Source organism: Podarcis bocagei (genome assembly GCF_964188305.1).
Source record: "Podarcis bocagei genome assembly, chromosome: 6".
Taxonomy (NCBI): Eukaryota; Metazoa; Chordata; class Lepidosauria; order Squamata; family Lacertidae; genus Podarcis; species Podarcis bocagei.
Genome location: NC_138130.1, coordinates 31,233,694 through 31,259,503, shown reverse-complemented (window position 1 = coordinate 31,259,503; position 25,810 = coordinate 31,233,694). Strand labels below are relative to the sequence as shown.

At 40.8% G+C, this 25,810-nt stretch overlaps 1 protein-coding gene across 4 annotated transcripts in view; it reads left to right on the top strand.

Annotated features, from left to right (window-relative positions):
• The window catches only part of MAP4K4 (mitogen-activated protein kinase kinase kinase kinase 4), a 128,601-nt gene that overhangs the window by 68,963 nt on the left and 33,828 nt on the right, over positions 1-25,810 (top strand). For all 4 annotated transcript variants that reach the window (XM_081198702.1, XM_081198701.1, XM_081198700.1 and 1 more), the window contains exons 4-13: positions 4,090-4,215; positions 5,832-5,942; positions 9,367-9,457; positions 11,401-11,531; positions 14,306-14,360; positions 14,899-14,977; positions 16,459-16,634; positions 17,566-17,638; positions 19,084-19,294; positions 23,207-23,368. In XM_081198702.1, coding sequence (XP_081054828.1) covers positions 4,090-4,215; positions 5,832-5,942; positions 9,367-9,457; positions 11,401-11,531; positions 14,306-14,360; positions 14,899-14,977; positions 16,459-16,634; positions 17,566-17,638; positions 19,084-19,294; positions 23,207-23,368 — 1,215 coding nt within the window. The remainder of the gene's footprint in view (positions 1-4,089; positions 4,216-5,831; positions 5,943-9,366; positions 9,458-11,400; positions 11,532-14,305; positions 14,361-14,898; positions 14,978-16,458; positions 16,635-17,565; positions 17,639-19,083; positions 19,295-23,206; positions 23,369-25,810) is intronic.

Genomic DNA, 25,810 nt, shown 5'->3' with positions numbered 1-25,810 from the left:
TGAAGGCAAATCCAGAAATCTGCCCCTTCCCAAAGAAGCCATAAGTGTTTGTAGTGGAACTTTGAACGCCTTTAGTAATTTGCCACTTTTCCATAGGGACATTGATTCCATAGGGCTGTGTTTGATCAAACTCCCATTGTGTTGAACTAGCAGTATCAATAAGTTGTCTACCGCCCTCTTGTTTTGGGATCTAAAACCAACTGTGGTTGATAGCAGCCAAATTAGGTTATTTAGCACTAGGCTCTGTAATGAGGGCTGTTAAGGATTCCATCTCATTTGTCACTGTGCGAATGGCCATGTCAATGTTGCCATAGCTGTCATCTATGTTCTAGATCAGGCATGGGCAAACTCGGCCCTCCAGATGTTTTGGGACTACAACTCCCATCATCCCTGACCATTGGTCCTGTTAGCTAGGGATGATGGGAGTTGTAGTCCCAAAACATCTGGAGGGCCAAGTTTGCCTATGCCTGTTCTAGATAGTCAGGAATTATCCTTAACTAAATGAGGTTGTTGCCCATCTAGTTATTTATGACTAAAATCAGCATAGGGTTTTCTGCACTATCAGGGTAAATCTTGTGTGATAACTTTAGAAGTTTGTGAGAAGACAGTGTTCTCTTTTTTTTTGGGGGGGGGTGTATTTTCACAGATCCAACTGCGCACTTATTTCGTTTATATGAGAGAGTTATTTTCTTGCTTACATTTCATCCTTCTGTATCAAATGTTGCACTGTTAAGAGTTGAAGAATAGGAAACAAAAGAGGGAGGGGAAGCCGCCACCGTTAGGAAAATTGCAGCAGGTGGTTGCATTATCAGTGACAACAAAACGAGTATTGTGCAAGTGTTTTGGCTCTGATACATGGGAATGGTTCCAACATGTGCTTGCGCAGTTCTGCTAACCCTTGCTTCAGGCACTGCTTATAGTCCCATAAAATACCTAGCTGCCTATTGTTTGAAGTTTCCCTTTTATCTTTATTCTTATTTTATTGTCCTTTCCCAATGATACTGTGATACAGAGAGTTAATTTCTTTGCAAATGGCAGTATCACGCCCTGACTGGCCTCTGCACCCCAGAGAGAGGGCCTATCAATGGTGAACAATATAGTATCCTTTTTAAATCACTAAATAAGGAGCAACTTGTTTTAAAGCCACTTAAGGAAATGTATTATGAAAGGTGATTAGCCCAGAGCTGGTGGCCAGTTTACTCTCCCAACCCCCATTGCAATATGAAGTTTGTAAATTATGAATTGTGCAATAGTTTCTTAAACAACAACAACAAACCAACCCAAAAAGCAAACCTGATTCCCTAAACTTATTGGTATCTAATTTACATGCAAGCTGTAAATATTTAGCAAACAAAATGGTAAAAGTACATGGCATTAAATTTGCATGCTTTGAAATAGCTCAAAGTGGATGAATTAAAATATTTCAGAGGGGGAATCAATAATGTATACAATGGGGTTTATATTACCGGTAAATATAAATCCCTGTATTGTTTAAATTTTAAGATAAAAGGCAATGAACTGTTAACATACTAATTTTATTAGTATCCATTCATTATGTTCCCCATTACATAATGGGGAACATCATCCCTGACCACTGGTCCTGTTAGCTGGGGATGATGGGAGTTGAAATCCCAAAATATCTGGAGGGCCGAGTTTGCCTATGCCTGAACTATACATTTTTTAAAAAAAAGAAATGCAAAGTTTTAAGCAAAAAAATAATGTTTCTGATGCATGCTACTGGTTTATAAATTTCTTTATTGGGCAATAAAGGTTTTTTATTTCCAATTTATGTGTTCTTTCTATTAATATGTTAGTACTGCATTTATTGTGGTTTGTATACTTCCAGCATTGTAGGTAGTTTTCAGTAATAAATTATGGCATGATACTGTACTGGTTCAGACTGTGGCTGTGTACACTCCCTAGTTTTCTTTTGCCTAGAGATTTCCTCTAGACATAATTTCCTGCAACATCCAAATAGTCTCCTCCCATATTAGCTTTCCCCTATGCTTTAAGATCAGCACCGAGTGATATGATAGAACTGCCATCTCCATCAGAAGTGGGGTACCCCAATAAGACCCCGACTGTTGTATCCTAATCATGCAATGCCTTCTCAATGGAGGTTCTCCTGGCACGAGCTTTTGTCATTGTTCAAGGTGTCACACAGAGGCTTAAAAAGCAACAATTTTGGATTAACTCTTGTGATAATTCCATGGCACCATGCTCCCATTATTTATTTTGGCTTTGCTTCGCATGCACCCTGCCTTTCATCCAAGAAACTCAAACCAGCAGACACAGGTCTCTGAGGAAGTCTCTTCTAGCCAAATAATGGGCTTGTTTTGTGCTGTAAAAGAGAAAGGGTATAAGAGACCTTCTGAACGGTTTCTGGTCCAAAGAGCAAATAAGAGGGCCCTGCAGACATTACCATTGGTCCAAATCAGTAATCTCTCTTTCAAGTCTTCCAAATGCTGTGCTTGGAAACTGGAATGATCATACAGTAACCAGCACTACTCAAATTGTGTTGTAGACCCTACCCTTAGTTTCTTTGGTCTCTGCTGGCGGTCACATTTTCTCATGCTACAGCTGCCATGTGAGAGGTTGGCTGACAGGCTTCTTCTACTTGAGACATCTGCACTTATGATGCAGCTGTACTGAAAACATAGGTTCAGTGCCTCGCTGGATTTGCGTATGAGCTGTGAGACATTAGTTGCTGGATCAGACGAATGTGGTCTAGTCTTGTGTGTCACTGTATAATGAAATGCCTTAAACAAAAAGCCTACACTGCCAGTCAAGAGTACTGTTGTTATCATAATATTCTGCTTATGCTAGGAAGTCAATGTAAAAAAAAAAAGTTTAAAAGATTATGTAGGAATGAGAATAAATTCTAATTCGAGGAGCTAATCAGATGCCCATTCTTTTATTGCATCATTGAAAATGTTTTATGCTTTGGTGCCGACGTTTTCCTAATTAATTTGAACATCATACTTACCTTGCTTGAGAAATTTATTTCTGTTTTCCCGTCGTTCTTGCATGCTGCTGTTTTTAGCCAGATTGGTATTTTTGGGTCCATCATTCATTAGTCACCTCACTAAGCTCTTACGAGAGGTCCAAGAGACAAATAGAAATGTATAATATTTGGTGAAGGAACAAGATACTTGATTCTCAACATGCACTCTTATATGAGGGAGAGGGGAAAGATGGGCAGGGGAGCAGATTGGCGTTAATGAATTGCAATGCACTTGCATTTTTGAAAACTGCTTGTACAAGTCAGTGATGTACAGTAACCACCAGATGTCACTGCTGTAGATCATATCTCAAGGCAACTGTATTGCGTGCGCATGTGTGTTTGGGCAAGGTCTGTTGTCCTAGGCACACAATGTTGCTAATACGCTGTCACTCTCTTAGCAGCCAGGGCACGAATTTTGGAAATGTGTGTGGATTAGTTCTTGGTTGTAATTTCCCTTTTGTAGAGCAAAACTGAAACGTACACAGTAGGATCGTTTATAGCGTGGAAAATGTAGCTTGCTGCTGTAGTTCTCAGTAATAAGATGGGCTGTCACATACAGAGGACATGTGCGGGACAGCATTTCAGGCCCAACAGTAAGGGCTTTAAAGCTATAATTGATGCCAGCTGCATTAAAATCACCACGAGAGTTTACAGATGCAGAATTGTATTTAGTTGGTTTGAAGTTGGCTTGCTTAGCCATTGTGTATAGTAAGTCAGGATCCCCCAGTTTGTAAGTAACAAGAAGCTAAGATTATTTGAAAGCAAAACTAAACACAGGTCAAACAATCTAATATTAGCACACTTGATCAGATCTTTGAAAGCCTATACAAACGGGCTGGTGGGTGGAACAGGCAGCGAATTGCACTACTAATGCTAGATCTGGCTTTTAATACATTGGGCTGAACCTGTTAGTTGTTTTCCTCTGCCAAGCGCTCACCCCACCCATGATTTCCACAGGGTGGGATAATTTTGTGCTGCTGCTCTGAGGTTAATGGGGGAGATATATTTTGGGGGTGTGTGTGGCACAAATACTGCAGTAGATGCATTCGTATAAACATATATCTATCTATTTCCCCCATAAAAAGGACGAAGAAGAAGAAATCAAGCTGGAGATAAACATGCTGAAGAAATATTCCCATCATAGAAATATTGCAACTTACTACGGTGCTTTTATTAAGAAAAGTCCTCCAGGACATGACGACCAACTATGGGTAAGCATGTTCACAAGGAAAGGGGAATGTGAATTGCAACTAAATGCTCGATTCCCAGCAAAAATACCCTGAATGCTTAATGCTACGCTCACTAGCAGAGCAGGAGGAAAACTCAAAGAGAATTTAATCTTTAAAATAATGTATAATTTTGTTCCCTTAAACACTCCCTCTTTAATGCTTGGTAGAAATGTGAAAAGTTGGCATAAATTCACATAAAAGAAGCACTTACTGTTCTAGGATTTTAACTAGTTTAAAGCAAAATAGTTCCGCTAGGTTTATCGTGTTTGTGTGATTGAGCTGGGCTAAGCAAGTTAGCCTGTGCTTGAGATGATCAGCATCAACTGACTCTTCCATCTCTCCCTTAAGAGGCTTCCCATTGCATCTCTGCATGAGCCGCTTTTCTAGTTTTGCCTCCTTCCAGTCAGGAAGCACACCCAGTAACTCCAGCAAAAAAAATACAACAGAGAGTAATGTGAGCATCCCCCCCCCCCGCAAATAATCCTTTCGTGCTATCCACAAGTATCAATAAGTTCAGTGGGCCTTGCTTACACACGCAGGTAAATGGGAATAGGATTGCAGCCTAGTGGTATAGAGCAGGGTTGGGGAACTTGTGGCCTTCCAGATTTTGTTGAACTCCCAACTCCCATCAGCCCTAGCAGACCCATGGCCATTAGTTACAAATAATAGGAGTTGCAGTCATTTGACACCTGGGAACCCACAGATGCCCTAGTCCTGGTGGAGACTTATTGGGCTTCTAATAAGGGGGCAAGTTTGTGTCCTTGCTCTCAAATTTTAGAACACCACGGGTCTTGGCACTCTAGAAACTCAAGGCAAAAGACAGAGAGCATGTGTGTGCTAGGATCTGTTTTTTGCCTTGCTCATTGAGGCAGAACTTTTCTCTTTTTGTTCAGATTTTTTTTATTGATTTTTCAAATTTATAAACAAACAAACAAACAAACAAACATAAATCCTAACTGTAATAATTCCACTTTTGTTAACATTATTGAATGACTTCCTCAAATCCCCCTGGCTGAATTTCAATGTATATCATTGTAGCAGTTTTCCAAAACTAATTTCTCATAAAATTTACTTAGTCAAGTAACATCTTTCTTTCTTTTCATATTAACTTTAAACATATTATTCTATAACATCACATATTTAAATCCTAAGCCAATCTGGTAATTGCAAGTATTTCTATTTAAATTATCTTAGCATATTTAGCTAAATGGTCTTTGAATTTCATCTATTACTCCTGGTACTCCTCCTCCTCCTGGTCACGGACTCTTCCGGTCAGGTCGGCTAGCTCCCAAAAATCCATCATCTTCATTTGCCATTCCGAGGCAGAACTTTTCAATATCCAAACAATCTAGCAGTCTTTTAGTCACCTGTTACTACTATATACATGCCATACATTAAGTAATGCGAACATCTTTGTTCTCTGGAAGCTAATAAATGAATGTATTGATGTTAAAGGAATATAGATTAAGAACCACGTTGGCTGATATGATTGCTTGCCTTCCTTAATTGTCCAATAAGCTTTGTTGCAGCGCAGTTGAATCACTGATATTTCTATCATATATTGACTCTTTCTTTTTTTGCACTCTTGTCTTTTGTAGCTTGTCATGGAGTTTTGTGGTGCAGGCTCTATTACAGATCTTGTGAAGAATACGAAAGGAAATACTTTGAAGGAGGACTGGATAGCCTACATCTCCAGAGAAATTCTTAGGGTAAGGAAATTATAAGCATTTTTTTTCTTTTCAAAAAACGAAACAAAAATGGCGACATTTAATTTCTGCATTAATTTCCAGTGAAGTACATGGCTTTAACCCTGTGACACGGGACACAGGGTTAAAGCAGCTCTTGAATGTTAATCATTTTTTAAAAAAATTAAACCAAACTTAAGCCAACTGTTAGATAATCATTTTAACATAGACCATGTGCATTAGAATCCGTACTAAGTGGTGGGGTCTGATGCTTCGCATGTAATGCAAATTAGACCTCTGGGAGTAGACAGCAGCCTGATTACCCACGGAGAAGAACGTTTTCCAAATGGCTGAAGTACAGTCAAAACATATGGCCAAGGGCTGCTCCCATCTTTGTCTGCAAATCTGCAAATTGCGATGGATATTAAAATACAGCATGTGTTTTCTTCATCCACTTCACAGGGCTAGTGCAGGGTGGTTTCTCTGGGTCATGCAGCCAGGTGGTGGATCAATAAAAAGGACTGCATGCTGGCCTTCTTCTGTTTTCTTTGGCACAAGTGTTACTCATCCTTTTTTGCATGTGGTTTCTTCTTTTGTAAAGCAATACCGAAGCTCAAATTTGGATACATACATACGTCATTTTATTTGCATGCTGCCTTTCCATTGTTAAAACCATGAACGCAAGAGAAGGCAGTTCTGTTTTAACCCATACCCGTTTGCAGTTGCACAAACATTTCCCTTTGTGTTAATTTTCCTGGATAACTCTTGGCGCCAAATGGAACACTAAGATAAAGTTCATACTCAAAATATAGGAGCAGCCCAAATCTCTACCTCAGTACTGCTCAAATCTGAACCCTTAAGTGTGCGTAAAACAGCATGGATTACCGGTAGAATGCTCTCTTGCTCCTTCGTTACTTTCGGCGTGTAGATAAAGCCCTGCTTTGTGCTCCTCCAACCTATTAGAGGGGATGTGTTGCCTATTTTGGAATCCTGCCTTAAGTGCTGTTTGGAAGCAGGGACCTTCCATAATGTTTTGGGTTTTTTAACACTTAAAAGTCTACTTGTGTGCTGAAAATAATCTTAAATATAGAATAAAATCCAGATTGTGTTAAATAATCATCATAAAACAAGCAAGGCAGTATTCCCCCACCTGATAAATCCATCAATCTCGCTGCAAGGTGTATTGACATAGTAATGCTTTCCTACAGCAAATGAGCATCAGTTCCTGGCAGGTGTTCCTTAAAAGGAAAATTACCTGTTGTGTTTTGGCAGCTACTAGAACCTTAGCAGCACCACTGTAATATGTAAATTGTGGTCCATCCATACAAGTGATAGGGCTAGGAATGGGTTTAGCACCACACACGATTTTTTTGGACCTTCTTTTCAAGGACAGGTCTGTGTAGAGTGCCCTATTACCATATCTTATGTAACAATGGATAGACCATTCACCTCCAATGAGAGGCTGCGGTTGGTGTATCAGAATAGGTGGTGGTAAAAAACCACTTCTGGCAAGGCCGCCACCTGATTGTTGGTTGGCAGGATTGAGGCTTGATGCAGTAGAGCAGGGTTTCCCAAACTTGGGTCTCCAGCTGTGGACTACAATTCCCATCGTCCCTGGCCACCAGTCCTGCTAGCTAGGGATGATGGGTAGTCCAACAACAGCTAGAGACCCAGGTTTGGAAAACCCTGCTCTACTGCAGTAGAGCTTTGGAAGTTTTTAACTTCCAGGTAATATCAGACTTTTTCTAGAACGGATAAATCCTTCCCTCCCAAATTGCATGGACCCACTACCAAAACAGATCACGGAGGCATTTTGTTTATTAATTATGGCCGCTGCTGCTTCTGTAGCAGTATATTCCAGAGGTCAAGTCCGCATTCTTTGTGGGGAACAGTATTATCATTGCCTTTATTCCAGTCCTGCCCGGTGTTAAATTTAATTGGATCCCCTCATTTATTTTTAACACATGGTGTAAAAGCAGCTTGGGCATAGTAAATCATGATCAAAGATTTTTGTTTAAAGCAAATCAGTTAACTTTGTGCTATTAATATTAATCATTCAGGTCCAAAGCACTTTCAAATAATGTCCGTTGTGGGCAAAAAAAGAGAAAGAAAGAAAGAAAGAAAGAAAGAAAGAAAGAAAGAAAGAAAGAAGGAAAACTGGCTGCTTAGGGCTGTTGCTTATAAGTGACCTGGCACTTACACTTGACTTGAAGTATCTCCATCACAATTAAGTTTCATGAAACCAAAAGAGAACAGCAGTAAATTTGCAAAAGTAACTGGCTCAGAAATATTTACTAGCCTATCTGTCCCCCCCCCCCACTGATACCTAAAAGAAAAATGAACCAACTTCAGCAAAGCACTGCTTCCAGGTCATCATCACTTGTCACAGGAGACGGATAGCAAGCATGTCTTCTTTTCTCATGGAATTTCAGAGTTCTTCATTCATACACCTCAGTACTTTGTAAAAATCAGGACGTACACTTAAGTTCTAGAAGATCAGTAGGTGTCCCACAGGACCAGCGTTGCATGTTACCTACTGAGGTGAGGGGAAGCACGAATGATTCATGCTTCCTGTTATTTGTGCCTCTTGGGAACTTCCAGACAGTGAGAAGAAAGAGTTTCCAGTGCTGTTCTAGCATGCAATGGGAAGTAAATGAGTAAGACTTAAGGCACTGCAAATAATTGCAGCAAATGGTCAACCTAAACCATTTCCTGTCCCTCCCCTCCAATAATTTGGTCATGCTTGAAGACACTATCTGTACCAAATAGATTTATGTATCTGCTCATCTGCATAACAGTACAAGCTAAAGAGAAAAAAATGCATCTAGAATTCACACTGCTACTGTGCCTTTAAGTTTGTCACATCCAATTTTTAGCCTCCTCTGGAGGCTTGAGGCAGGTAATAAACATGCAGTAAGTAGAAGTGGTAAACAAGTGTTCCTAATTACTCCTTATGTCACATGTCTTCTTAGCCACCCCTTTCCTAAAGCTGAACATTTATTTGCTTTTTAGTCCTCTTACACAGCTGAGTCATTCTATATTCCTGGCAAAAGTGCACTGTTTTGTTTCTTGTATATCCTTTGAATACCTCTGCATAGCTTCCATAAGTGGTTTCATTGTCATTCTGCAGTGTGGTCCTTATAATATTAACTCTTGCCAGGCAAGCATACGCTATACATATTTATATATTCTTAAAATAGCTGTTGTGCTTCACCTTTGTAAAATGTGTGCACAACGCTTTATTGCTGCACTTATTTTTGACAAGTAAGGTCTACATGGGTGGCATGCTGTTGAAAACATCTACAGTTGAACATGTTGGGCTGGGCTGGAGGGAAAGACTCCCCAAGGTCTATAGTATGGTTTTGTCAATTAGTTGCAATAGAATGTAGTTGCAAACTTAAAGTGGAAGACGACCCTACAGTCTTTTGTTTTTTCTTTTTAAATGCAGGGATTGGCGCATCTCCATGCCCACCATGTGATTCATCGGGATATCAAAGGGCAGAATGTATTGCTAACAGAAAATGCAGAGGTGAAACTGGGTAAGTTAATTAGCCTGTTCTACTCACTTTTCTCCTCTGCTGTTGCTGTTCTTCCATACAGCAATAGGCAGCATTTGCTATCTGGCTGAAGAGAAGAGGGTTGCAAATCTATATTTTAAAATAGATTATTTCTTACTTTCTCCTCCGCGTTTTAATGTTTTAGCCAACATGAAGCTAAACTATGCAGGCTATAACTGGCCATGCCATAAACATTAAGCTCTGAGGTTTCAGCTTCCTTTCTCTCTCCCCTACCCACCTCCATGTGTTGGGGGAAGAGGGTATGTGTTTTGCAGTCCTTGGCAAAACCTGCAAGTACTACCCTCACCCCAGTGATAGGACCACGGCAAGGAACTGCACACAGATGGGGTTGCAAGCATGTTGCTCATCATGAAGAGTATTTTAGTGCTGAAAGTGTCTAGGAACCAAACTTGGGACAAGGTTGCCACTATGGGTTTGGTCACCATTTGGGGGGTCCAAACAGCCCTCTCTTGCTAAATTGCAAAGCGAGACTTATTAAATAAAGCCTTGGGGAATAAGCACAGGCCCCTATAAGCCTAGACCCTCTTAATCAACGGTGATTATGCACGGCACTCCAGATTTATAAAAACGAAGTTGTCAAACTTCATTTAAAAGACGTGTAGCCTGCCTTCCAACTATGAACTGTGTTCAAGGATGCCTGAAAACTCCAGTTAAAACAATTAAGCAACAACAAATACAAATATAACAGCAGCACAGCTGATAAAACATGCTAGTTAATATTAAAAGCTTGGGCAGAAAGGATTAATTTAGCCTGCATTTTGAAAGGCAGCAGTGTTGGCACCATGTGAATCTCCCTGGGTAGGGAATTCCAGCATCTGTTTTCCATCCATGCCTGTGTCAGATCTATAAAAGAGTACTTATTGTGATGCAACTAAATAGCTAAGCTGTTTTCTCATTTTGAGGGCACTGATTCATTTCTAGATTCCACTTGTAGCATTTGTGTCTTGACCCTATTCAATCTCTGCTTAGTTTCTGTATCTCTTAATCTGACTTCAGAGCATTTTTGCTTGTTGAGTGGGTTGTTCCTGGTAACAAGTAAATAAGAGGGTTGCCTTGGTTCTCCAATGAGTAACCATGCTGCCCAAAAAGAGCTGCTGGTATAGCATGCATTTTAGGAAATTGTATTTTTTGATACAGAGATTAATTTCTGTGTCAGAAAGTCTTCTGCCATGGCTTAGCATGAACAAGCACGTACGCAGCTTCCTAGAGAGGATATTGCAGCCATTTTGCTCCTCCCTTGCTGTTGTGCTCTGTGGTGTCGTGGTTTGGCTTGCCATCTTGTCCAAACCCACATTTGTGGTTCAGCTCTCCCTGACGAACAATGATCTGTAAACAAAGAACAAACTTTGGTTACGGCTCACGGTATGTCTGGAGAGAGACCAGGTTCAGGTGACACACTAAGCTAAATGGTGGATTAGCTCACTGCAGCATGACTGTGACCAGTGAGAATCAAAGTGACTACAATCTCCTCTCAGCCCCACAGTTCGCTTGTTTGTGCTAAGCCATGGTTTGATTTAGTATGTGCAAAATCTGCTAAATGTGGCACGTGGCCCTTGATTATTCCACCCTTCTTCCTTCAAAAAGGGAACCACTTACTTGGCTTTGTGCATGCAGCTAGATAGAAAAGAACATTCTGTGGACAATGTTCTTGCAGCCCTTTGTTTGATATGGATGCTATCTTGCCAGTAAACCCATGAGATGTGTTGAAGATTACTTTCTACTAATGAGCCGAATACCTTCTAGCTTCGATCCATATAAATGTATATTTTAACTCATTTTCCGAATTGTAGAAGCCTTGGTATATATCTACAGCATATTGCCGGAACACCTATTTATTTTACAGTGACCCTGGAGATCTCGCTTCAGTGTGTTTTGATTCTTCTTTTTTTCTGTTCATGACTTAGTGGACTTTGGTGTTAGTGCTCAGCTGGACAGGACAGTCGGTAGGAGAAATACCTTTATTGGCACGCCTTACTGGATGGCCCCAGAAGTTATTGCCTGTGATGAAAATCCAGATGCTACATATGACTACAGAGTAAGAGAAATATTAACATAGTTCTTGGGGTGTATTGAGTGTTCTACAAATTCTGTATTTATCATTGGTTCTGTGCTTGGAAGACATGACTCTCTCCGCTCCCCCCCCCCCCCGCCTTTGCTTTTCTAAGGAATTTCTCTTACAGTTCATTAAGTGGAGTGGAAAGCAGGCACCGACAGTATAACCTAATAAATTAATGCATGTAGTATAAAGCTTAACAGTGCATTTCCTACACGGAAAGCTCCTATATAGGAAGGAGCATGAAACCCTCGTGACAATCTTAATACAACCTTTCCATTTGTGTGTGTGACTTTGTGCAGCTTGTGTGTGTGTGTGTGCACACAGTGAAAATAAATACATGGGCAGTCAAAGTTGAGTGTCTGCACACAAGTTTCATACTCCCTTCTCCCCTCTCTCACACTCTTCATAGAGGGCTTTCAGTGTTGGAAATGTGAAGGTAAAGGACCATTAGGTCCAGTCGTGACTGACACTGGGGTTGCTGTGCTCATCTCACTTTATTGGCCGAGGGAGCCGGCATACAGGTCATGTGGCCATCATGACTAAGCTGCTTCTGGCGAACCAGAGCAGCGCACGGAAATGCCATTTACCTTCCCGCCAGAGCGGTACCTATTTATCTACTTGCACCTTGACATGCTTTCGAACTGCTAGGTTGGCAGGAGCAGAGACCGAGCAACAGGAGCTCACCCCCTTATGGGGATTTGAACCACCAACCTTCTGATTGGCAAGTCCTAGGCTCTGTGGTTTAACCCACCGCGCCACCCGCGTCCCATTGGAAATGTGAAGGTGCCCCTAATTCTCCTTTCCTCCACTCTTTCTTTCTGTGCAGCTCACATGAAATTGGGCCAAGGGTCACCCCTGGTTGATAAGATTCTCCCATCCCACCTCCATTTCTTCTTCTGTGAAAGGAGAACTGAAGTTCAGCTTCAAAAGAAACCAAAGTTTGTTGTGTTGTGGTTTAAGACCCTGGTTTCTTTGGACATAACATGCAACTCTGATTTGTTCTAAGAGGAAGCTTTCATTCTTCCCTAACTTGAGGAAGCCGGGGGAAGCAAACATTCACCCATGCTATGGTTTAGTTGTTCATCTGAAACTGGTATTAGATATGAGATGATTGTCCTTATTTGACTTTTTCTGTCTGAGCATCAATAGATGCAACAAACATCAGCCTTTAAGGGCTATCAAGGTTAAATGGTCTTGTTTCATAATTTGTTTCCTTCTCCTTCTCCTTTAAAGCTAGGTTCCTTTTAAAGCAGCCTTATGGAAATCTCTAAGCACGTCTTAGGCAATCACAGGAGAAAAGAGAATAAAATATTTAATTCTCATTGCTAGAAACAGTGCATTAATCTAAATAAAGCTTGGGAACTTGAAATCCTTAATTGCCTTTGAGAATAAAATCTTACGTAAGACGAGATACTATTTTTATTAGGTATATCATAGTGCACTGAAACACAGTCAATTTTTGAGAATATGTGAGAGAAGGGAAGGACAGAAGAAGTGGACAGGGAGCATTATCACCATCATCATTAAAATTTCTATACCACTCTTCATCAGAAGGTCTTAGTGCTGTTTACAATATTAAAAACACAAAGATTACCTACCCTAATAAAGAACAAAAACAATATCGCTGCCAGCACCACAGTCATAGATTGTTAAATTAGCTAAAGGCCTGGTTATAGATAAATGTTTCTGGCTGGCACCCTTCAACAAATGGGGAGCCGTGGCAAGAAAGGCCTGTTCTCGTGCTGCCACCCTCTGGACCTCTCACGGAGGAGGCCCACGAAGAAGGGCCTCAGGAAATGAGCCCTGGTATCTCCTCATGTGCCAAAGAAGATGAATTATGACACTGATAATGTTACAAATTTGCAGTTGTTGTGATAGTGGTGAATAAGGCTGTCTTTTTAGCTATCACAGTGTCCTCAAATTGCCACCTAGTGGGTCTCTTCTGGGAAATCAAAGTGTTCCTCCACCCATAATTGTTATCTCCTGTCTGTTATTGCTGACAGAGACATTTCTATCTCTGGGCAGCATGAGAATGTTAAGATTTTCTTTAATCTACCAAACATCCTGGAAAAAATTCATTTTATGTATCTCATCCTACAAGAACATTGTGGAAATACCAGGGAACTGGAGCTTAGGACAACTAGCCCATGGAAAAACAGCAGTAGCATCTCAAGTCTTCTTGCCTCCTATAATCAGAAATTCATCCCTATGTTTATTTTGTAATAGAATAAGCAACATGGCTATGACCTCTTTGGAGTAATTTTTTTAGCCTTCCTCTTCAAGTGTGTATTTTAGGAGTCTTCCTTGAGCTTAGTTTAGCTCCATATTTGCTTTCTGTTGGTGTCAGCACCCCTCAATTTTGTTTGGTTTCTATGTAATTACATTCACCAAATAGCAAAAAGTTTTTGATTTGTAAAAATTCCAGAAATGTTATTTCATGGAGGGAAGGCGGGGGGGGGGGGGTTGTTGGAGGGGAGGGGGAGTGTAAAGGGGGGGGGGGAAACTTGCAATATTTATTTAAATCCAACATAGTCTTACTTAGAGTTTGACTTAACACATGAGATTGGCTGTGTAGATGCTAAACAATAAGTTCTCCATTACTCAGTTTAAATATTCTTATTTGGGTATTGTTTTCCCCACCCATAATAAGGTAAAAGGAAAGTCTAGGTTTCCGCAATTCGATATGCAGTGCATCAGAGACTGAAAAGAAAAATGGATAAATGTGTTTGCTAACATATGGCGTCTTTTTGCAGAGTGACCTTTGGTCATGTGGCATTACAGCTATCGAGATGGCAGAAGGTGCTCCTCGTAAGTGATATGTATCCATTTTCTATTGGCCTGATGGTTTTTTTGTTTTTTTAAAATTCTGAAACCTATATTTTAACTTGCTCTTTGTAACCTAAGCTTACACTTGAGATTTTTGAAAGCACAACGGTCAATTTCTGTTCTCTTGGATTCCCACCCCACCTCCTCTAGCAGCATAAAAATAAAGCACTATAAATAGTAGCGCCTTTTGCCAGATAGCCCTGTGCCAAATCATTACTTTGTGGTTGTGCTAGGGCTATAGAAACAAAACAATGGGAGAAACCTTGTAACTGAGATTTATTGAATCCATATAAACTTCCTGATGAGAGACATCAGATCTTCAAACAGATATGCTGCAGCAGTATCAATGCTTTGTGTTTGTGTAAACTGTGAAGAACAATCTCTAGTGGATAGTCTTGCCAAGGAAATTTAAGTCTCAATTCCTCCCCCCCCCCATTTCTATGGGTTATCAGAAATAGCAATTTCCATAAAATGCCTCGGTGCAGAGAATGAAATGCTTTTTTTTCTTATTTATTTCTAGCTCTCTGCGACATGCATCCAATGCGCGCCCTGTTTCTTATTCCTAGAAATCCTCCTCCACGGCTAAAATCTAAGAAATGGTATGTGGTTGCTATAATGGGAAGTTGTGTATTGGTTGTAATACAGCATTTTCCCTTTCACAAGACAGAAAAGCCACGTTTGGACATAATGCAGAACCACTGTTCAGAGCTACATTGAATGTGCCTTGCCTTTTTTTAGGCTTGTGTGATCTGCTTTCTCCTCCTCTTCCTGTGCTCAGGAGCTGTTCAGAAGTTTTCACTTTCCTTTAAATGTTGCTTGTCATTACTTTCAAACTTAGGATCGTGATTTAACACAACTATGGTGAGTTTCAGAATAAGAAAAATGGGAACTGTGAATTATAAAGCTGGGTTGCTAAAACCAACCATAGGTGGTGTTAAACATGGTCCTTGGTTGGGATGAAATGACCAGGAAAAGGTTTCGTATTCAAGCCCAGCATGTTGCTAGGGTTGTTTATGTAGTGCTGAACTTGGGTTTAGTGTCCAAAAGTGGCCATTGTGTTACTTCTAAAGACCTGAAAAATAATTCACAGGTGTCTGAAAATTATTAATTGCTGAGTGAGAGCCCTAGCTGAGATCATTATATAGTTTTAATGGTTCTTAACAATGCTTACACGTTAAAATAAAGGGCAAAAAATAGGCATGGTTGACACCAGCTTCTTGTTAAGCTGACAAATTCTGCAGCCACTGAAGCTGAAAATGACACAACCTATAATAAGGGAGTGGGCAAATGCCACCCAACTCCTGGCTTCCATGTTGAAGGTATTTGTTAAAATTCATGAAGTCTTTCACTATAATAATTGCAAACAGCGAATGGTATGGTTATCCATCTCACCAGATGACAGAAATTCATTACCTCTATCAGATTGTATTTTTAAGCCAAACCACCTTTATGTATAACTTTGACAGCCACTGAGAACCTCAAGGTGACTCTAGTTATGTTCAGGAATGCAGAGTTCTTGTGCTAATGTTTTAGAACTCTTTTTATAAATTGCATTTAAGGAAATTAAATGGAGTTGTTCCTTTGTTGAATTTGTGTGTGTGTGTGTGTGTGTGTGTGAGAGAGAGAGAGAGAGAGAGAGAGAGAGAATGACTGACTGACTGATCATGTGCACCTGATGTTCCCGAGGATCTCTATATTGATTGATTGGCCAGAATGGGGACTCATGCTAATTTAAAACTATTTCCCCAGGAAAAATAGGCTGTGTTTGAACCAGGCACTTACTTACCATTTACTTCTAGAAAGATAACTCTCTAAATTTGTATAGCACTGCTTGCATTTGTTATTGAGTTAGAAAAATGTGATAATGACTCCCCTAAGATCCTTAACGTACCTAGATACATGCAAATATAATTTGCTTTTCCTTGTGAAGTTATTTCCCTCATATTTTGTGTTGCATTCAGCCAAATTTGTTTGTCAGAGATTGGTCCTGCCACTTTTTAGGATGCAAGGTGAACCTTGCTAAATAAATTCTGATCTTGTCAAAGTGACTTGAAATGTGTGTCATTTTCTTTTTGCTCAGGTCAAAAAAGTTCTTTAGTTTTATAGAGGGCTGTTTAGTGAAGAACTATATGCAACGACCTTCTACAGAGCAGCTTTTAAAACATCCATTTATACGCGATCAGCCAAATGAAAGGCAAGTCCGAATCCAGCTTAAAGATCACATAGACAGAACCAAGAAGAAGAGAGGCGAAAAGGGTATGTGATCTTTTTGAAACTACATCCACAGTGTTTGTGTGCATGTTGTAGTAGTAAGGTTTGTTATAGAGCGGTATATAAAATAAATCACAGGTGTTCTGGTTTACAAACTAAGGACCAAACTAGATGCTCACTTAACACGTAGCATGCAGATATATATTTTGATTTCCCTTCAATAATTACAGGTTACAGGTGGGCCAATTCTTACTGGGTGTGGGGAGGGGAGACTTATTTCTCCAGTGCCTCATCATGATCCCAAGCAACCCAAACTTTCTGCATGACTAGAAGCCATTGGCAACCTTGGGGAATTTTCCCTCTAAGGCTCCTAGCCATAGCTCATGGGGAGGAAAAATCTACCTTCCAATCATGGTGGGACAATGAAGAGATCAGAGCTCCCTCATGCTGCCTTCCCAGTAAGACACCCACCCTCCTTGCCTATAATTTAAGGAAAAACAAGATGCGTGTTATGATTTAATGAATACAATCAAACCTTGGCTGTCGAACGCAATCTGTTCTGGAAGCCTGTTCGGCTTCCGAAACATTTGACAACTGAGGCGTGGTTTCTGATTGGTTGCAAGAGCTTCTTGCACCCGAGCGGAAGCTGCGTCGGACGTTCAGGTTCCAAAAAAGTTTGAAAACTGGAGCATTTACTTCCAGGTTTTTCGGCGTTCGGGGGTTTCTAAAATGGCCTCCCTAAAATTCACATCATTACTATAGTTGTTGTTGCTTTTTTAAAAAACCTCATGTTTGTGAAATGGCCTATTATTATCTTTATCTCAGAGCTTTCCCAAAGTTTTGGCTGATAAAACAGCTTTTGCATAGAACTCCTCTATGTTCTGTTTGGAATGTGGGGTTTAAACATTCCGGGTTGATTGTTTTCACGACTGTTTTCTCCTTCCCCATTCTCCCCACCCCATCCCACTCCTACCAGATGAAACTGAGTATGAATATAGTGGAAGTGAGGAAGAGGAAGAGGAAGTGCCTGAACAAGAAGGAGAGCCAAGGTAGTGTATCTCTAACATGGTGATCCAACAGAGAAATGTTAGGGGTCAGTTAAAAATTCTGCGGACATCTGGTTTGCAAGATCACCAAACTCAAGAAAACAAGAGCAGACCAAAAGCCTATCTGGTTCAGCCTCCTCTTCTCACAGTAGCCGGACAGGTGCCACCAAGCAGGTCCTGGAGTGTAACAGCACCTTCCCCGCTTTAATTCCCAGCAGCAGGTATAAAGGGCCAAGTTGCCTCTGCCAGTGGAGGTACAACATAGGCATCGTGGCTCATAGCCTTTGATAGCCCCACCCTCCATGACAGTAAGGTCTTTCTCTTAAAAGGCAGGGGTAGAATCCTTAATACAGTGGTGCCTCGCAAGACGAAAAGAATCCGTTCTGTGATTCTCTTCGTCTAGCGGTTTTTTCGTCTTGCGAAGCAAGCCCATTGACGGATTAGCGCTTTTAGTGGCTTTTAGCGGATTTTAGCGGCTTTTAGCGGCTTATCTGCTGATCGGATCAGCTGATAAGCGGCTTAGCGGCTTAGAAAAAAGGGGGGGGGTAAGGAAAAAAAACCAGCAGGAACTCGCAAGACATTGTCGTCTTGCGAAGCAAGCCCATAGGAAATTCGTTTTGTGAAGCACCTCCAAAACGGAAAACTCTTTCGTCTAGCGAGTTTTCCGTCTTGCGAGGCACCACTGTATTAATGATTGGTGTAGAATAAGGAGTTTCTCTCTCTGTGTGTTTGTGGCGGGTGGGAATCTATTTTATCATTTGTCCTGAACCCCTGTTAGGATTGCCATCCGGCTTAGAGTTGAGTGTGTTGCAGCTTGGAACATTTTGTTTGAGCACAGAAAGCTCACCAAGGTTCATATCCCAGCTTAGGTGTGAAGCTCATTCGCTTCGTCTTGGCCTAATCCTCTCCGCAAGATGGAATAATGTTTAAATGATTGCAACAACGGCACATGAGTGGTCCACTGTCACATGACCAGAAGCAAAGCAATGACCTCATTTCCCATCATGCAGGGGAAATGTAAAATATTGTTTGTTTGCTCAATATTAAAGATCTTGAAATACCAAACATACCAAATGGTAGCCTAGGCAAGTACGTTGTCTTGGGATATGATAAGCACCTCAAAGCATAAAGATGCTTGAGACATTGCAGTGAATAACTTGGAGATTACTAAGAACCAGCTGTGTGTGATCACTTTCTCTTAAAAACAAGAAAGCAAAACACCCAGATTTTTGTTCATACTTCTGGAGAAAATTGACTACATTCTGATTTCTGCTGATTTGGCACTCCCAACCCCCCTCCTGCAGTGTCACTGTACATTTTAGTGCTCCCCAGGGGAAATCAAAGAAAGATGTGAAATGAAAAAGTTCCCAGCAGCATGCTTGAGTTATTTACTTACTGGCTTTTGTTTGGGTTTTAATAACTCCCCCCCCCCCTTCTCCTTCTTACAGTTCTATTGTTAATGTGCCTGGAGAATCTACCCTCAGACGTGATTTCCTGAGATTGCAGCAGGAAAACAAGGAACGTTCTGAAGCTCTTCGGAGACAACAGCTGCTACAGGAACAGCAGCTCCGAGAGCAAGAGGAATACAAGCGACAGCTGCTGGCAGAGAGACAAAAGCGCATTGAACAGCAGAAAGAGCAGAGGAGGAGACTAGAAGAGGTAGAAGCAGGCCAGAACAGAAAAGTCTACTCTTTTCACCTTTTGTTAAAAGGGCCAAAGGATACAGATTCTCGCCTAAGATCCTGAAAATTCTGGAGCCCCTGAATAAACACCTCCTGCTGTAGCGTTTCTGATTCTAGAGTACTTGGATTGAGGCAATAGGTCTAATGATCAGGAATAACCAAGCCAAAGGGGGAGTTTTATTTGCCTGTTTTGCAGCTTCCTTTCTGTCCTGCAGTGTCTGAATTGGGTGCTAAAGCTTGGTGGCTATCAGGCCATTTCTTTTATAATAATAATAATAATAATAATAATAATAATAATAATAATAATAATAATAATAATAATAATAATAATATATTTATACCCCGCCCATCTGGCCGGGCTTCCCCAGCCACTCTGGGCGGCTTCCAACAAAATATTAAAATACAGTAATGCATAAAATATGATATGATGACGTGATACAAAACCCACAAAATGTAACCCTAGCCTGCTGGATTATTCACCATGAGGCATGCCAACTGTATGAGGCTGAGGCCTCTACACCCCCCCCCCATGTCCACTGGGATGGGGCTCAGCCCCCCAATCTTGAGGGGGCAGAGGAAGCCTGGCAGGATGTCACCCTGGGCTGCGCAGCATTGGGAGACGCCATGCAGACTAGTGCATCCTGGCGCATGGATGTCACGTTGAGAGGAGGCCTGGCCGGCCTTTCCTGATGCAACAGTCGTCACACGCAGATAGCATCAGCCCTACCAATGTTGGGCACAACTTGGTGCCTATGTTCAATATTTAAGCCTAATTGGGGTGTGTTCCTTCAACACAGCAGCTGTGACCAAGGACACATCTAGTGGCTCGCTCCCTACCCCTTTCACAAAAAGGGCATGACTCTATGTAACAACTAAGTCATCATGTGTGCAACTGTGTGGGGGGGAAGGCTTTTATTTGACCTGGAGCTCTGCACAATCAAGAGTTCCTGATTCCTGTAGTCCTTCTCACATAGATGTGGAGCTCCACTTCAGATGGGTCATTCTCTTCACGCAGAAGCTAGGGGCAGGATGCTCTGCATTGACAAATGCAAGATTGCTAGTGCTCAAATTGGGCTCTAGAAAAACATGGTGTTGCTTACTTTCACCCAACTCCAGTCTTGAAAAACAATGATCATTCACTTAGTTTTGATGTTTACAAGGCGCTCAACGGCTTCCTTAAATTGTTTGCCTTTTTCCTGCTTTGTGAGACAGTTTTGTTGTTTTTAGAAGTTCTTATATAATCATTCTTGTCTTAGTTTCACACAAACAGCAAGACCTGGCAGACTGAAATACTTTTAAATAATTACCTGAGGGCTAGTTCACAGATGAGTGCTTTTTTTGACGCTGGCATTCGGTTATTATGAAGCTGTCACAGACTAAACACTACAGATAGAACTTTCATATTGCCGGATGTCATGACAATTGTTCAGAGGCAGCGGATGTACTAGCCTAAAACTGGCAGAGGTTTCTAGAAGTTTGATTGTACTTTGCCCCGACTTAGATGTCATGGTTTCACTATGACAAACAATGATTTATTGGCCAAGGAACAAGCAATTCCTCTTCGCCCTTCTCCTCCCCCTGCTTGAGCACCTGGTTTTGATGAAGATGCTGTGGTTTCTTAAACTACAGTTTCCAGTGACATTCCAACTGGGAAACTGTGGTTTCAGGGCTCTCTCCCAAGTGTTTCGTATGAAGGCATACTATACCTTCTTGCTTAAAGGAAATGCATATACAGAGCTATATGTTTTAGTTAGGGTTGTAAATGAGCCAGGATTGCAGTGACTCAGATGGAATTATATTCTTCTAGCTAGTGGACAGAGCAGGAAACATAAACCTGGGAACTGGGGAAGCTTCTGTTCAATGTGTTATTTATTCCCATATTTTCTGTAGGATTTTCACTTTGTGAAAAGGTGGTGTGCTATGGAAGGGGTACTATGTTCAGAAACATTTACCACCTTAGATGATTTTGTGTTCTGCACATAGCAGAGGCAGTTGGTACATGCTTAGAAGGATTTGGTGTATGTCATGGTTTTAAAATTATGGCAATGCACCCTGAAGAATTATTTATTAATAAGACATGTTACTGAATTTTGTTGAATCTGTATTGGCATGTTCCCTATTACTGGGTTAACTGACAAAAATTTGACTGGAAAAATCTTCAGTTTTGAACAAGAACAGAACAACTAATGCTCAAACTATTTAGAATCTTTTTGGCCAGATAACTAATAGTGATTCTTGGAAGAATGTTGACCAAATGAACTATTTAGGGAGAAGAGGAAGCAAATCAGAAACTGAAAAAATATGAGTCAAGTGGCTTGAGGACTGTGTCCTCAATTCACCTTATGTGTTGCAAATGCAATAAAGTAAATCAAGGGAAGTTGAATGATTCTCTCCCCGCTCCCCCCCCCCAAATATTTGAAGTCCTTTTTCATATGTTCTTTAGCGGACTGAATATTGATAGTAAAGAAGCCATGGATTGCTTTGTTTTGGGTAGTGGGTTTAAGGCTATCTATATAGCATTTTCCCATATGTTTTGTGACAGGGATTACAGGAATGTTTTATACAATATGTAGTTTCTGGGGATGTAATGCTAGCCCTTTTAAAATATGGGATTGCTTTCCAAATACTGGCACACACCCAGATGGATTTGACAGAGGTTTTTTGCAGAGTTGCATTGGAAATGCATTCTTTTTCAGAATTTAAATAAGAGTTTGAAAGCCAACGTGGTATATTAAATGGAGCGTGTACCCTGAACGTGAGAAACCCCGGCTATGCACTGAGATAGAATCCAGCAAAGATCCTGGTGAACTACTTCAATACATGTTCAACAACCCATTCCTTAAGACAATACATTCTTGTGTTCTCTAGAACTATTCAAGCTGGATATTGGGCAAAGCAGCACTATAATCTGGGCCTATAGGAAAAGCCCCAAAGTCCTGCAGTCCTGCATAACAGTATTGAGATGGGCTGCAGGGGCTTTTTTTTGTAGGCTGTGTGTGTGTGTGGACTACTGAGCTGCAAGTCCAACCTGGTCTCCCACCAGCAGCAAAATTGGTGGCAGCTACACTGAACAAGGCACCTCCTCCCTCATTTGTGTATTGCCGTTGATAGCTGATTGGCGTACTTCTGAAACAGGAAGACGTGCTCCATTGTTTCCCAAGCCGTCCCAGGAAACATTGGAGCAGATGTCTCCATCTGATCAACTTTTTAATCACACACAGCATTTTTGCACTAGTGGCAACAATATTACTTCTTATTATAATGTTTATTCTACACCTTTTCTCCAAGGAGACAAGAGGGCATAAGTAGTTCTCCCCTTTCTCATTTTATCCTCACAGCAACAGTGTGCGGTAGGTAAGGGTAAGAGATGATTACTGGCCCAGCGAGCATGTTAGGGATTTTATATGGAAGCCAACCTCAAGTTGAGAAGTAACATTTAAACTTGATTGATGCATCCCTCTAGTATCCCTCTAGTATGTTTCTAGTATCTGCCACATTTGCATGTATTGCTTCATAGATTTGTTTCATGCTGTATATAAATTAATGTGCATTTAGAAAAACATCCACACAGAAATTCAAATTTAAATATGTACTGTATATAAATAGCATTTTTGAAAAATATATATCTTAAAATATACATTTTTTATAGTGTGATCTCTCCAGATATGCTGCATTTTGATATTGTATTGGGCCAATAACTGCATTCCAAAATTTGAGAATTGGAAATCCAAAGGATGTTCTGGGCAGGAGGTGCAAATCTGACCAATGTTTTGGCAAAAAACTCAAGTATCCTTAGACAGAAAAATAAAAAGCTGAACTTGGTTGATTTAAGAGTTGGGCGAGGTGAGACATTTGTATACATCACGATATATACATATTTTAAATGCAGCAACAAAGAAGAGAACGGGAAGCTCGGAGGCAGCAAGAGCGGGAGCAAAGAAGGAGAGAGCAGGAGGAGAAGAAACGAATGGAGGAAATGGAAAAGAGGCGCAAGGAAGAAGAGGAGAGAAGGAGAGCAGAGGAGGAAAAGCGGAGAGTAGAGAGAGAGCAGGTAAATCAGAAACAATGCGAATTAAGTATGATTTCCCTCCCCACCAGAACAAAATATTGAAGAAAACCAGCAGGAAGCCTTGCGTGGTCAAAGAAGCATCCATATTGCATGTAAAAAGAATATTTGTTGCATATGTCACACCTAATGGGCTTCAAAATACAATTTTATTTAGGGGTGGGACACACACCCAAAGAAGGCTGGAGAAGCTGAGCTTTATATTGAATTATATTTGGCTCTTCACTCCCCTTCTTAGTCACTCGCTATAGCACATATGGAAATTTATTACACAGAGCTATGGCATTTAAATTGCTTGACATGGTGGGTGAATTTCCATTACATTCATTAAACTGAGGCAAGATGGGCCTTAGGTTTTGTGCTGTTACGATCTTTCAAATGCCAAAATCAAACTGTGCATATATATATTTTGCAGGCTTGTACACTAAAACGCCTTAATAGGGGCCTGTTTTCCAAATCGTATCAGCCTTGCCTGCTTAAAATAAATTATAATTTGATACATGATGTAAAAAATCAAATCAAATGCCTTAATATAAGTATCAATGTCAGTACTAGGAAAACAATATTCCGTGTAAGTGGTTACATAATTGGGCCTGAAATAACTTAACACTTTGTATTCAGGGGAAAAAAAATAGCGCTTGCCACTATGGGTAATTGTACTTGGATTGCAACAATTTCCCCTCCCCTGCTGTGACATTTATTTTGAGAATTCTGAAATGGTAAAAATGAATATTAAGTAACTGAAGCACATAATGGCAGAAATGTTACCTACTATTAGATACCCATGTGTGCTAGGTTGTCCTATGAAATGGCGGTAAATTGCCCCAAATCAGGAAATTCTGCATGCAGAAGAAGGCCTTTTTAGCCCTGCGAACATGTGGAGGCTACACACCTCGTCTCACTCCCAACATCCCTTTTCCTGCCAGCTGTGGGGTCAGTCTATCATGCATTGAGAGGGAAGATCTGAATGGGGCATTAGGTCGATCACCCAGAAGTTTCTAAGCACATTCAACAGAACACAGTGAGATTTTGCCTTCTGCATTAATGCACAATTTATGAAGGCCTGAAGCTCTAGCAGTTGGGGACAGGGATGTTTGGGGTGGGACTAGGTGGGCATTTCTGCCCCTTCCGCACGTTCTGAGAAGAGGGCTCCTCCGTGCAGCAAACATCCACCTCGCACTGCACATCTGGGCCCCATTGAGTGGCACAGAGATGATACACAAATCCATTTGAGATTGCTAGTTGCATGCGACTAGAATTGGACCGGGGCTAAGGGGGGGAAAACCCAACCTTCTAACAATACGATGGCAACTCAGAGAGATGTTATTCAAACTCTATCCCTATGGCTGATTTTAAGAAATTACACTTCTGTCTTCACTTCACCTGAACTCTGGATTTGCAAGAGGTGCATATAACAAATCTGTATACATCATTTCTTTTCCTTCATGAGATTTCAAGTAGCTCCCATTTTGCCACAGCACTGAATCATTAATTGCTTTTGCATACACTGTCTCTCTGTGTTTGAGTGCATGTGTTTTATGTTACCTACATTTATTAATTTGCATGGTAGGATGTTCTTAGCTTTGGATATGGTGCTGCATATTTAGGCTTGGTTTAGTGGGCCAGACAAAGCAGTGTTTGACTTCTGAAGTGTAAGGCTTAAATTTCCAGATGAAAAGGCTTTTTTGGTCTTCTACCTGTTCTCTAGTGGATGTTTGTTTATTTGTGTTTTGTCATAACCACCACATACTTGGGCAAGACTGGCATTGCTTTGATGACAGAGGTTAGGATAATCTACAGTCGAGGTTAGAGTTGTGTTTGGCAGAGTAGTTACCTGTGGGAAGCTTGCAAAAGGGATGCCTTAACGAAGCCTGGCTCTAGCTGTTGCTAACGGTTCATCACACAGTGCCTAAAACTAATTATTTTAATAAAAGTTGCATGTGGTTTTGCGTTGGCTGTGTTGGTAAGACTTGTTGTGTTTTTAACTCTCGGTTTGTTTCAAAAATACATTTTTGCTTATTTTTTTCTTTAATAAACATTTTTCAAAATTCATCAGACAACCTAGGAACTCTTCCCACCTGACTTTCTCAAAAACCATCTTAGTCTTTTAGTGGAGTACTTTTCAGCCATTACTTTAGGTCAGTGTTTCCCAAACTTGGGTCTCCAGCTGTTTTTGGACTACAACTCCCATCATTCCTAGGTAACAGGATGTGGTCAAGGATGATGGGAAATGTAGTCCAAAAACAACAGCTGGACGCCTAAGTTTGGGAAACACTGCTTTAGGTGATAGGGTTTTCTTAACTTGTTCACTGAGGATTCACAAGAAGCGATTCACCAGAAGTGAATTGTCACCTGAAGGTTGCCTGGGGTGGTTTTGCTACTCAGGTGGTTTCGATGCATTCCTGTTGTGAACAATTTTATTGCTGG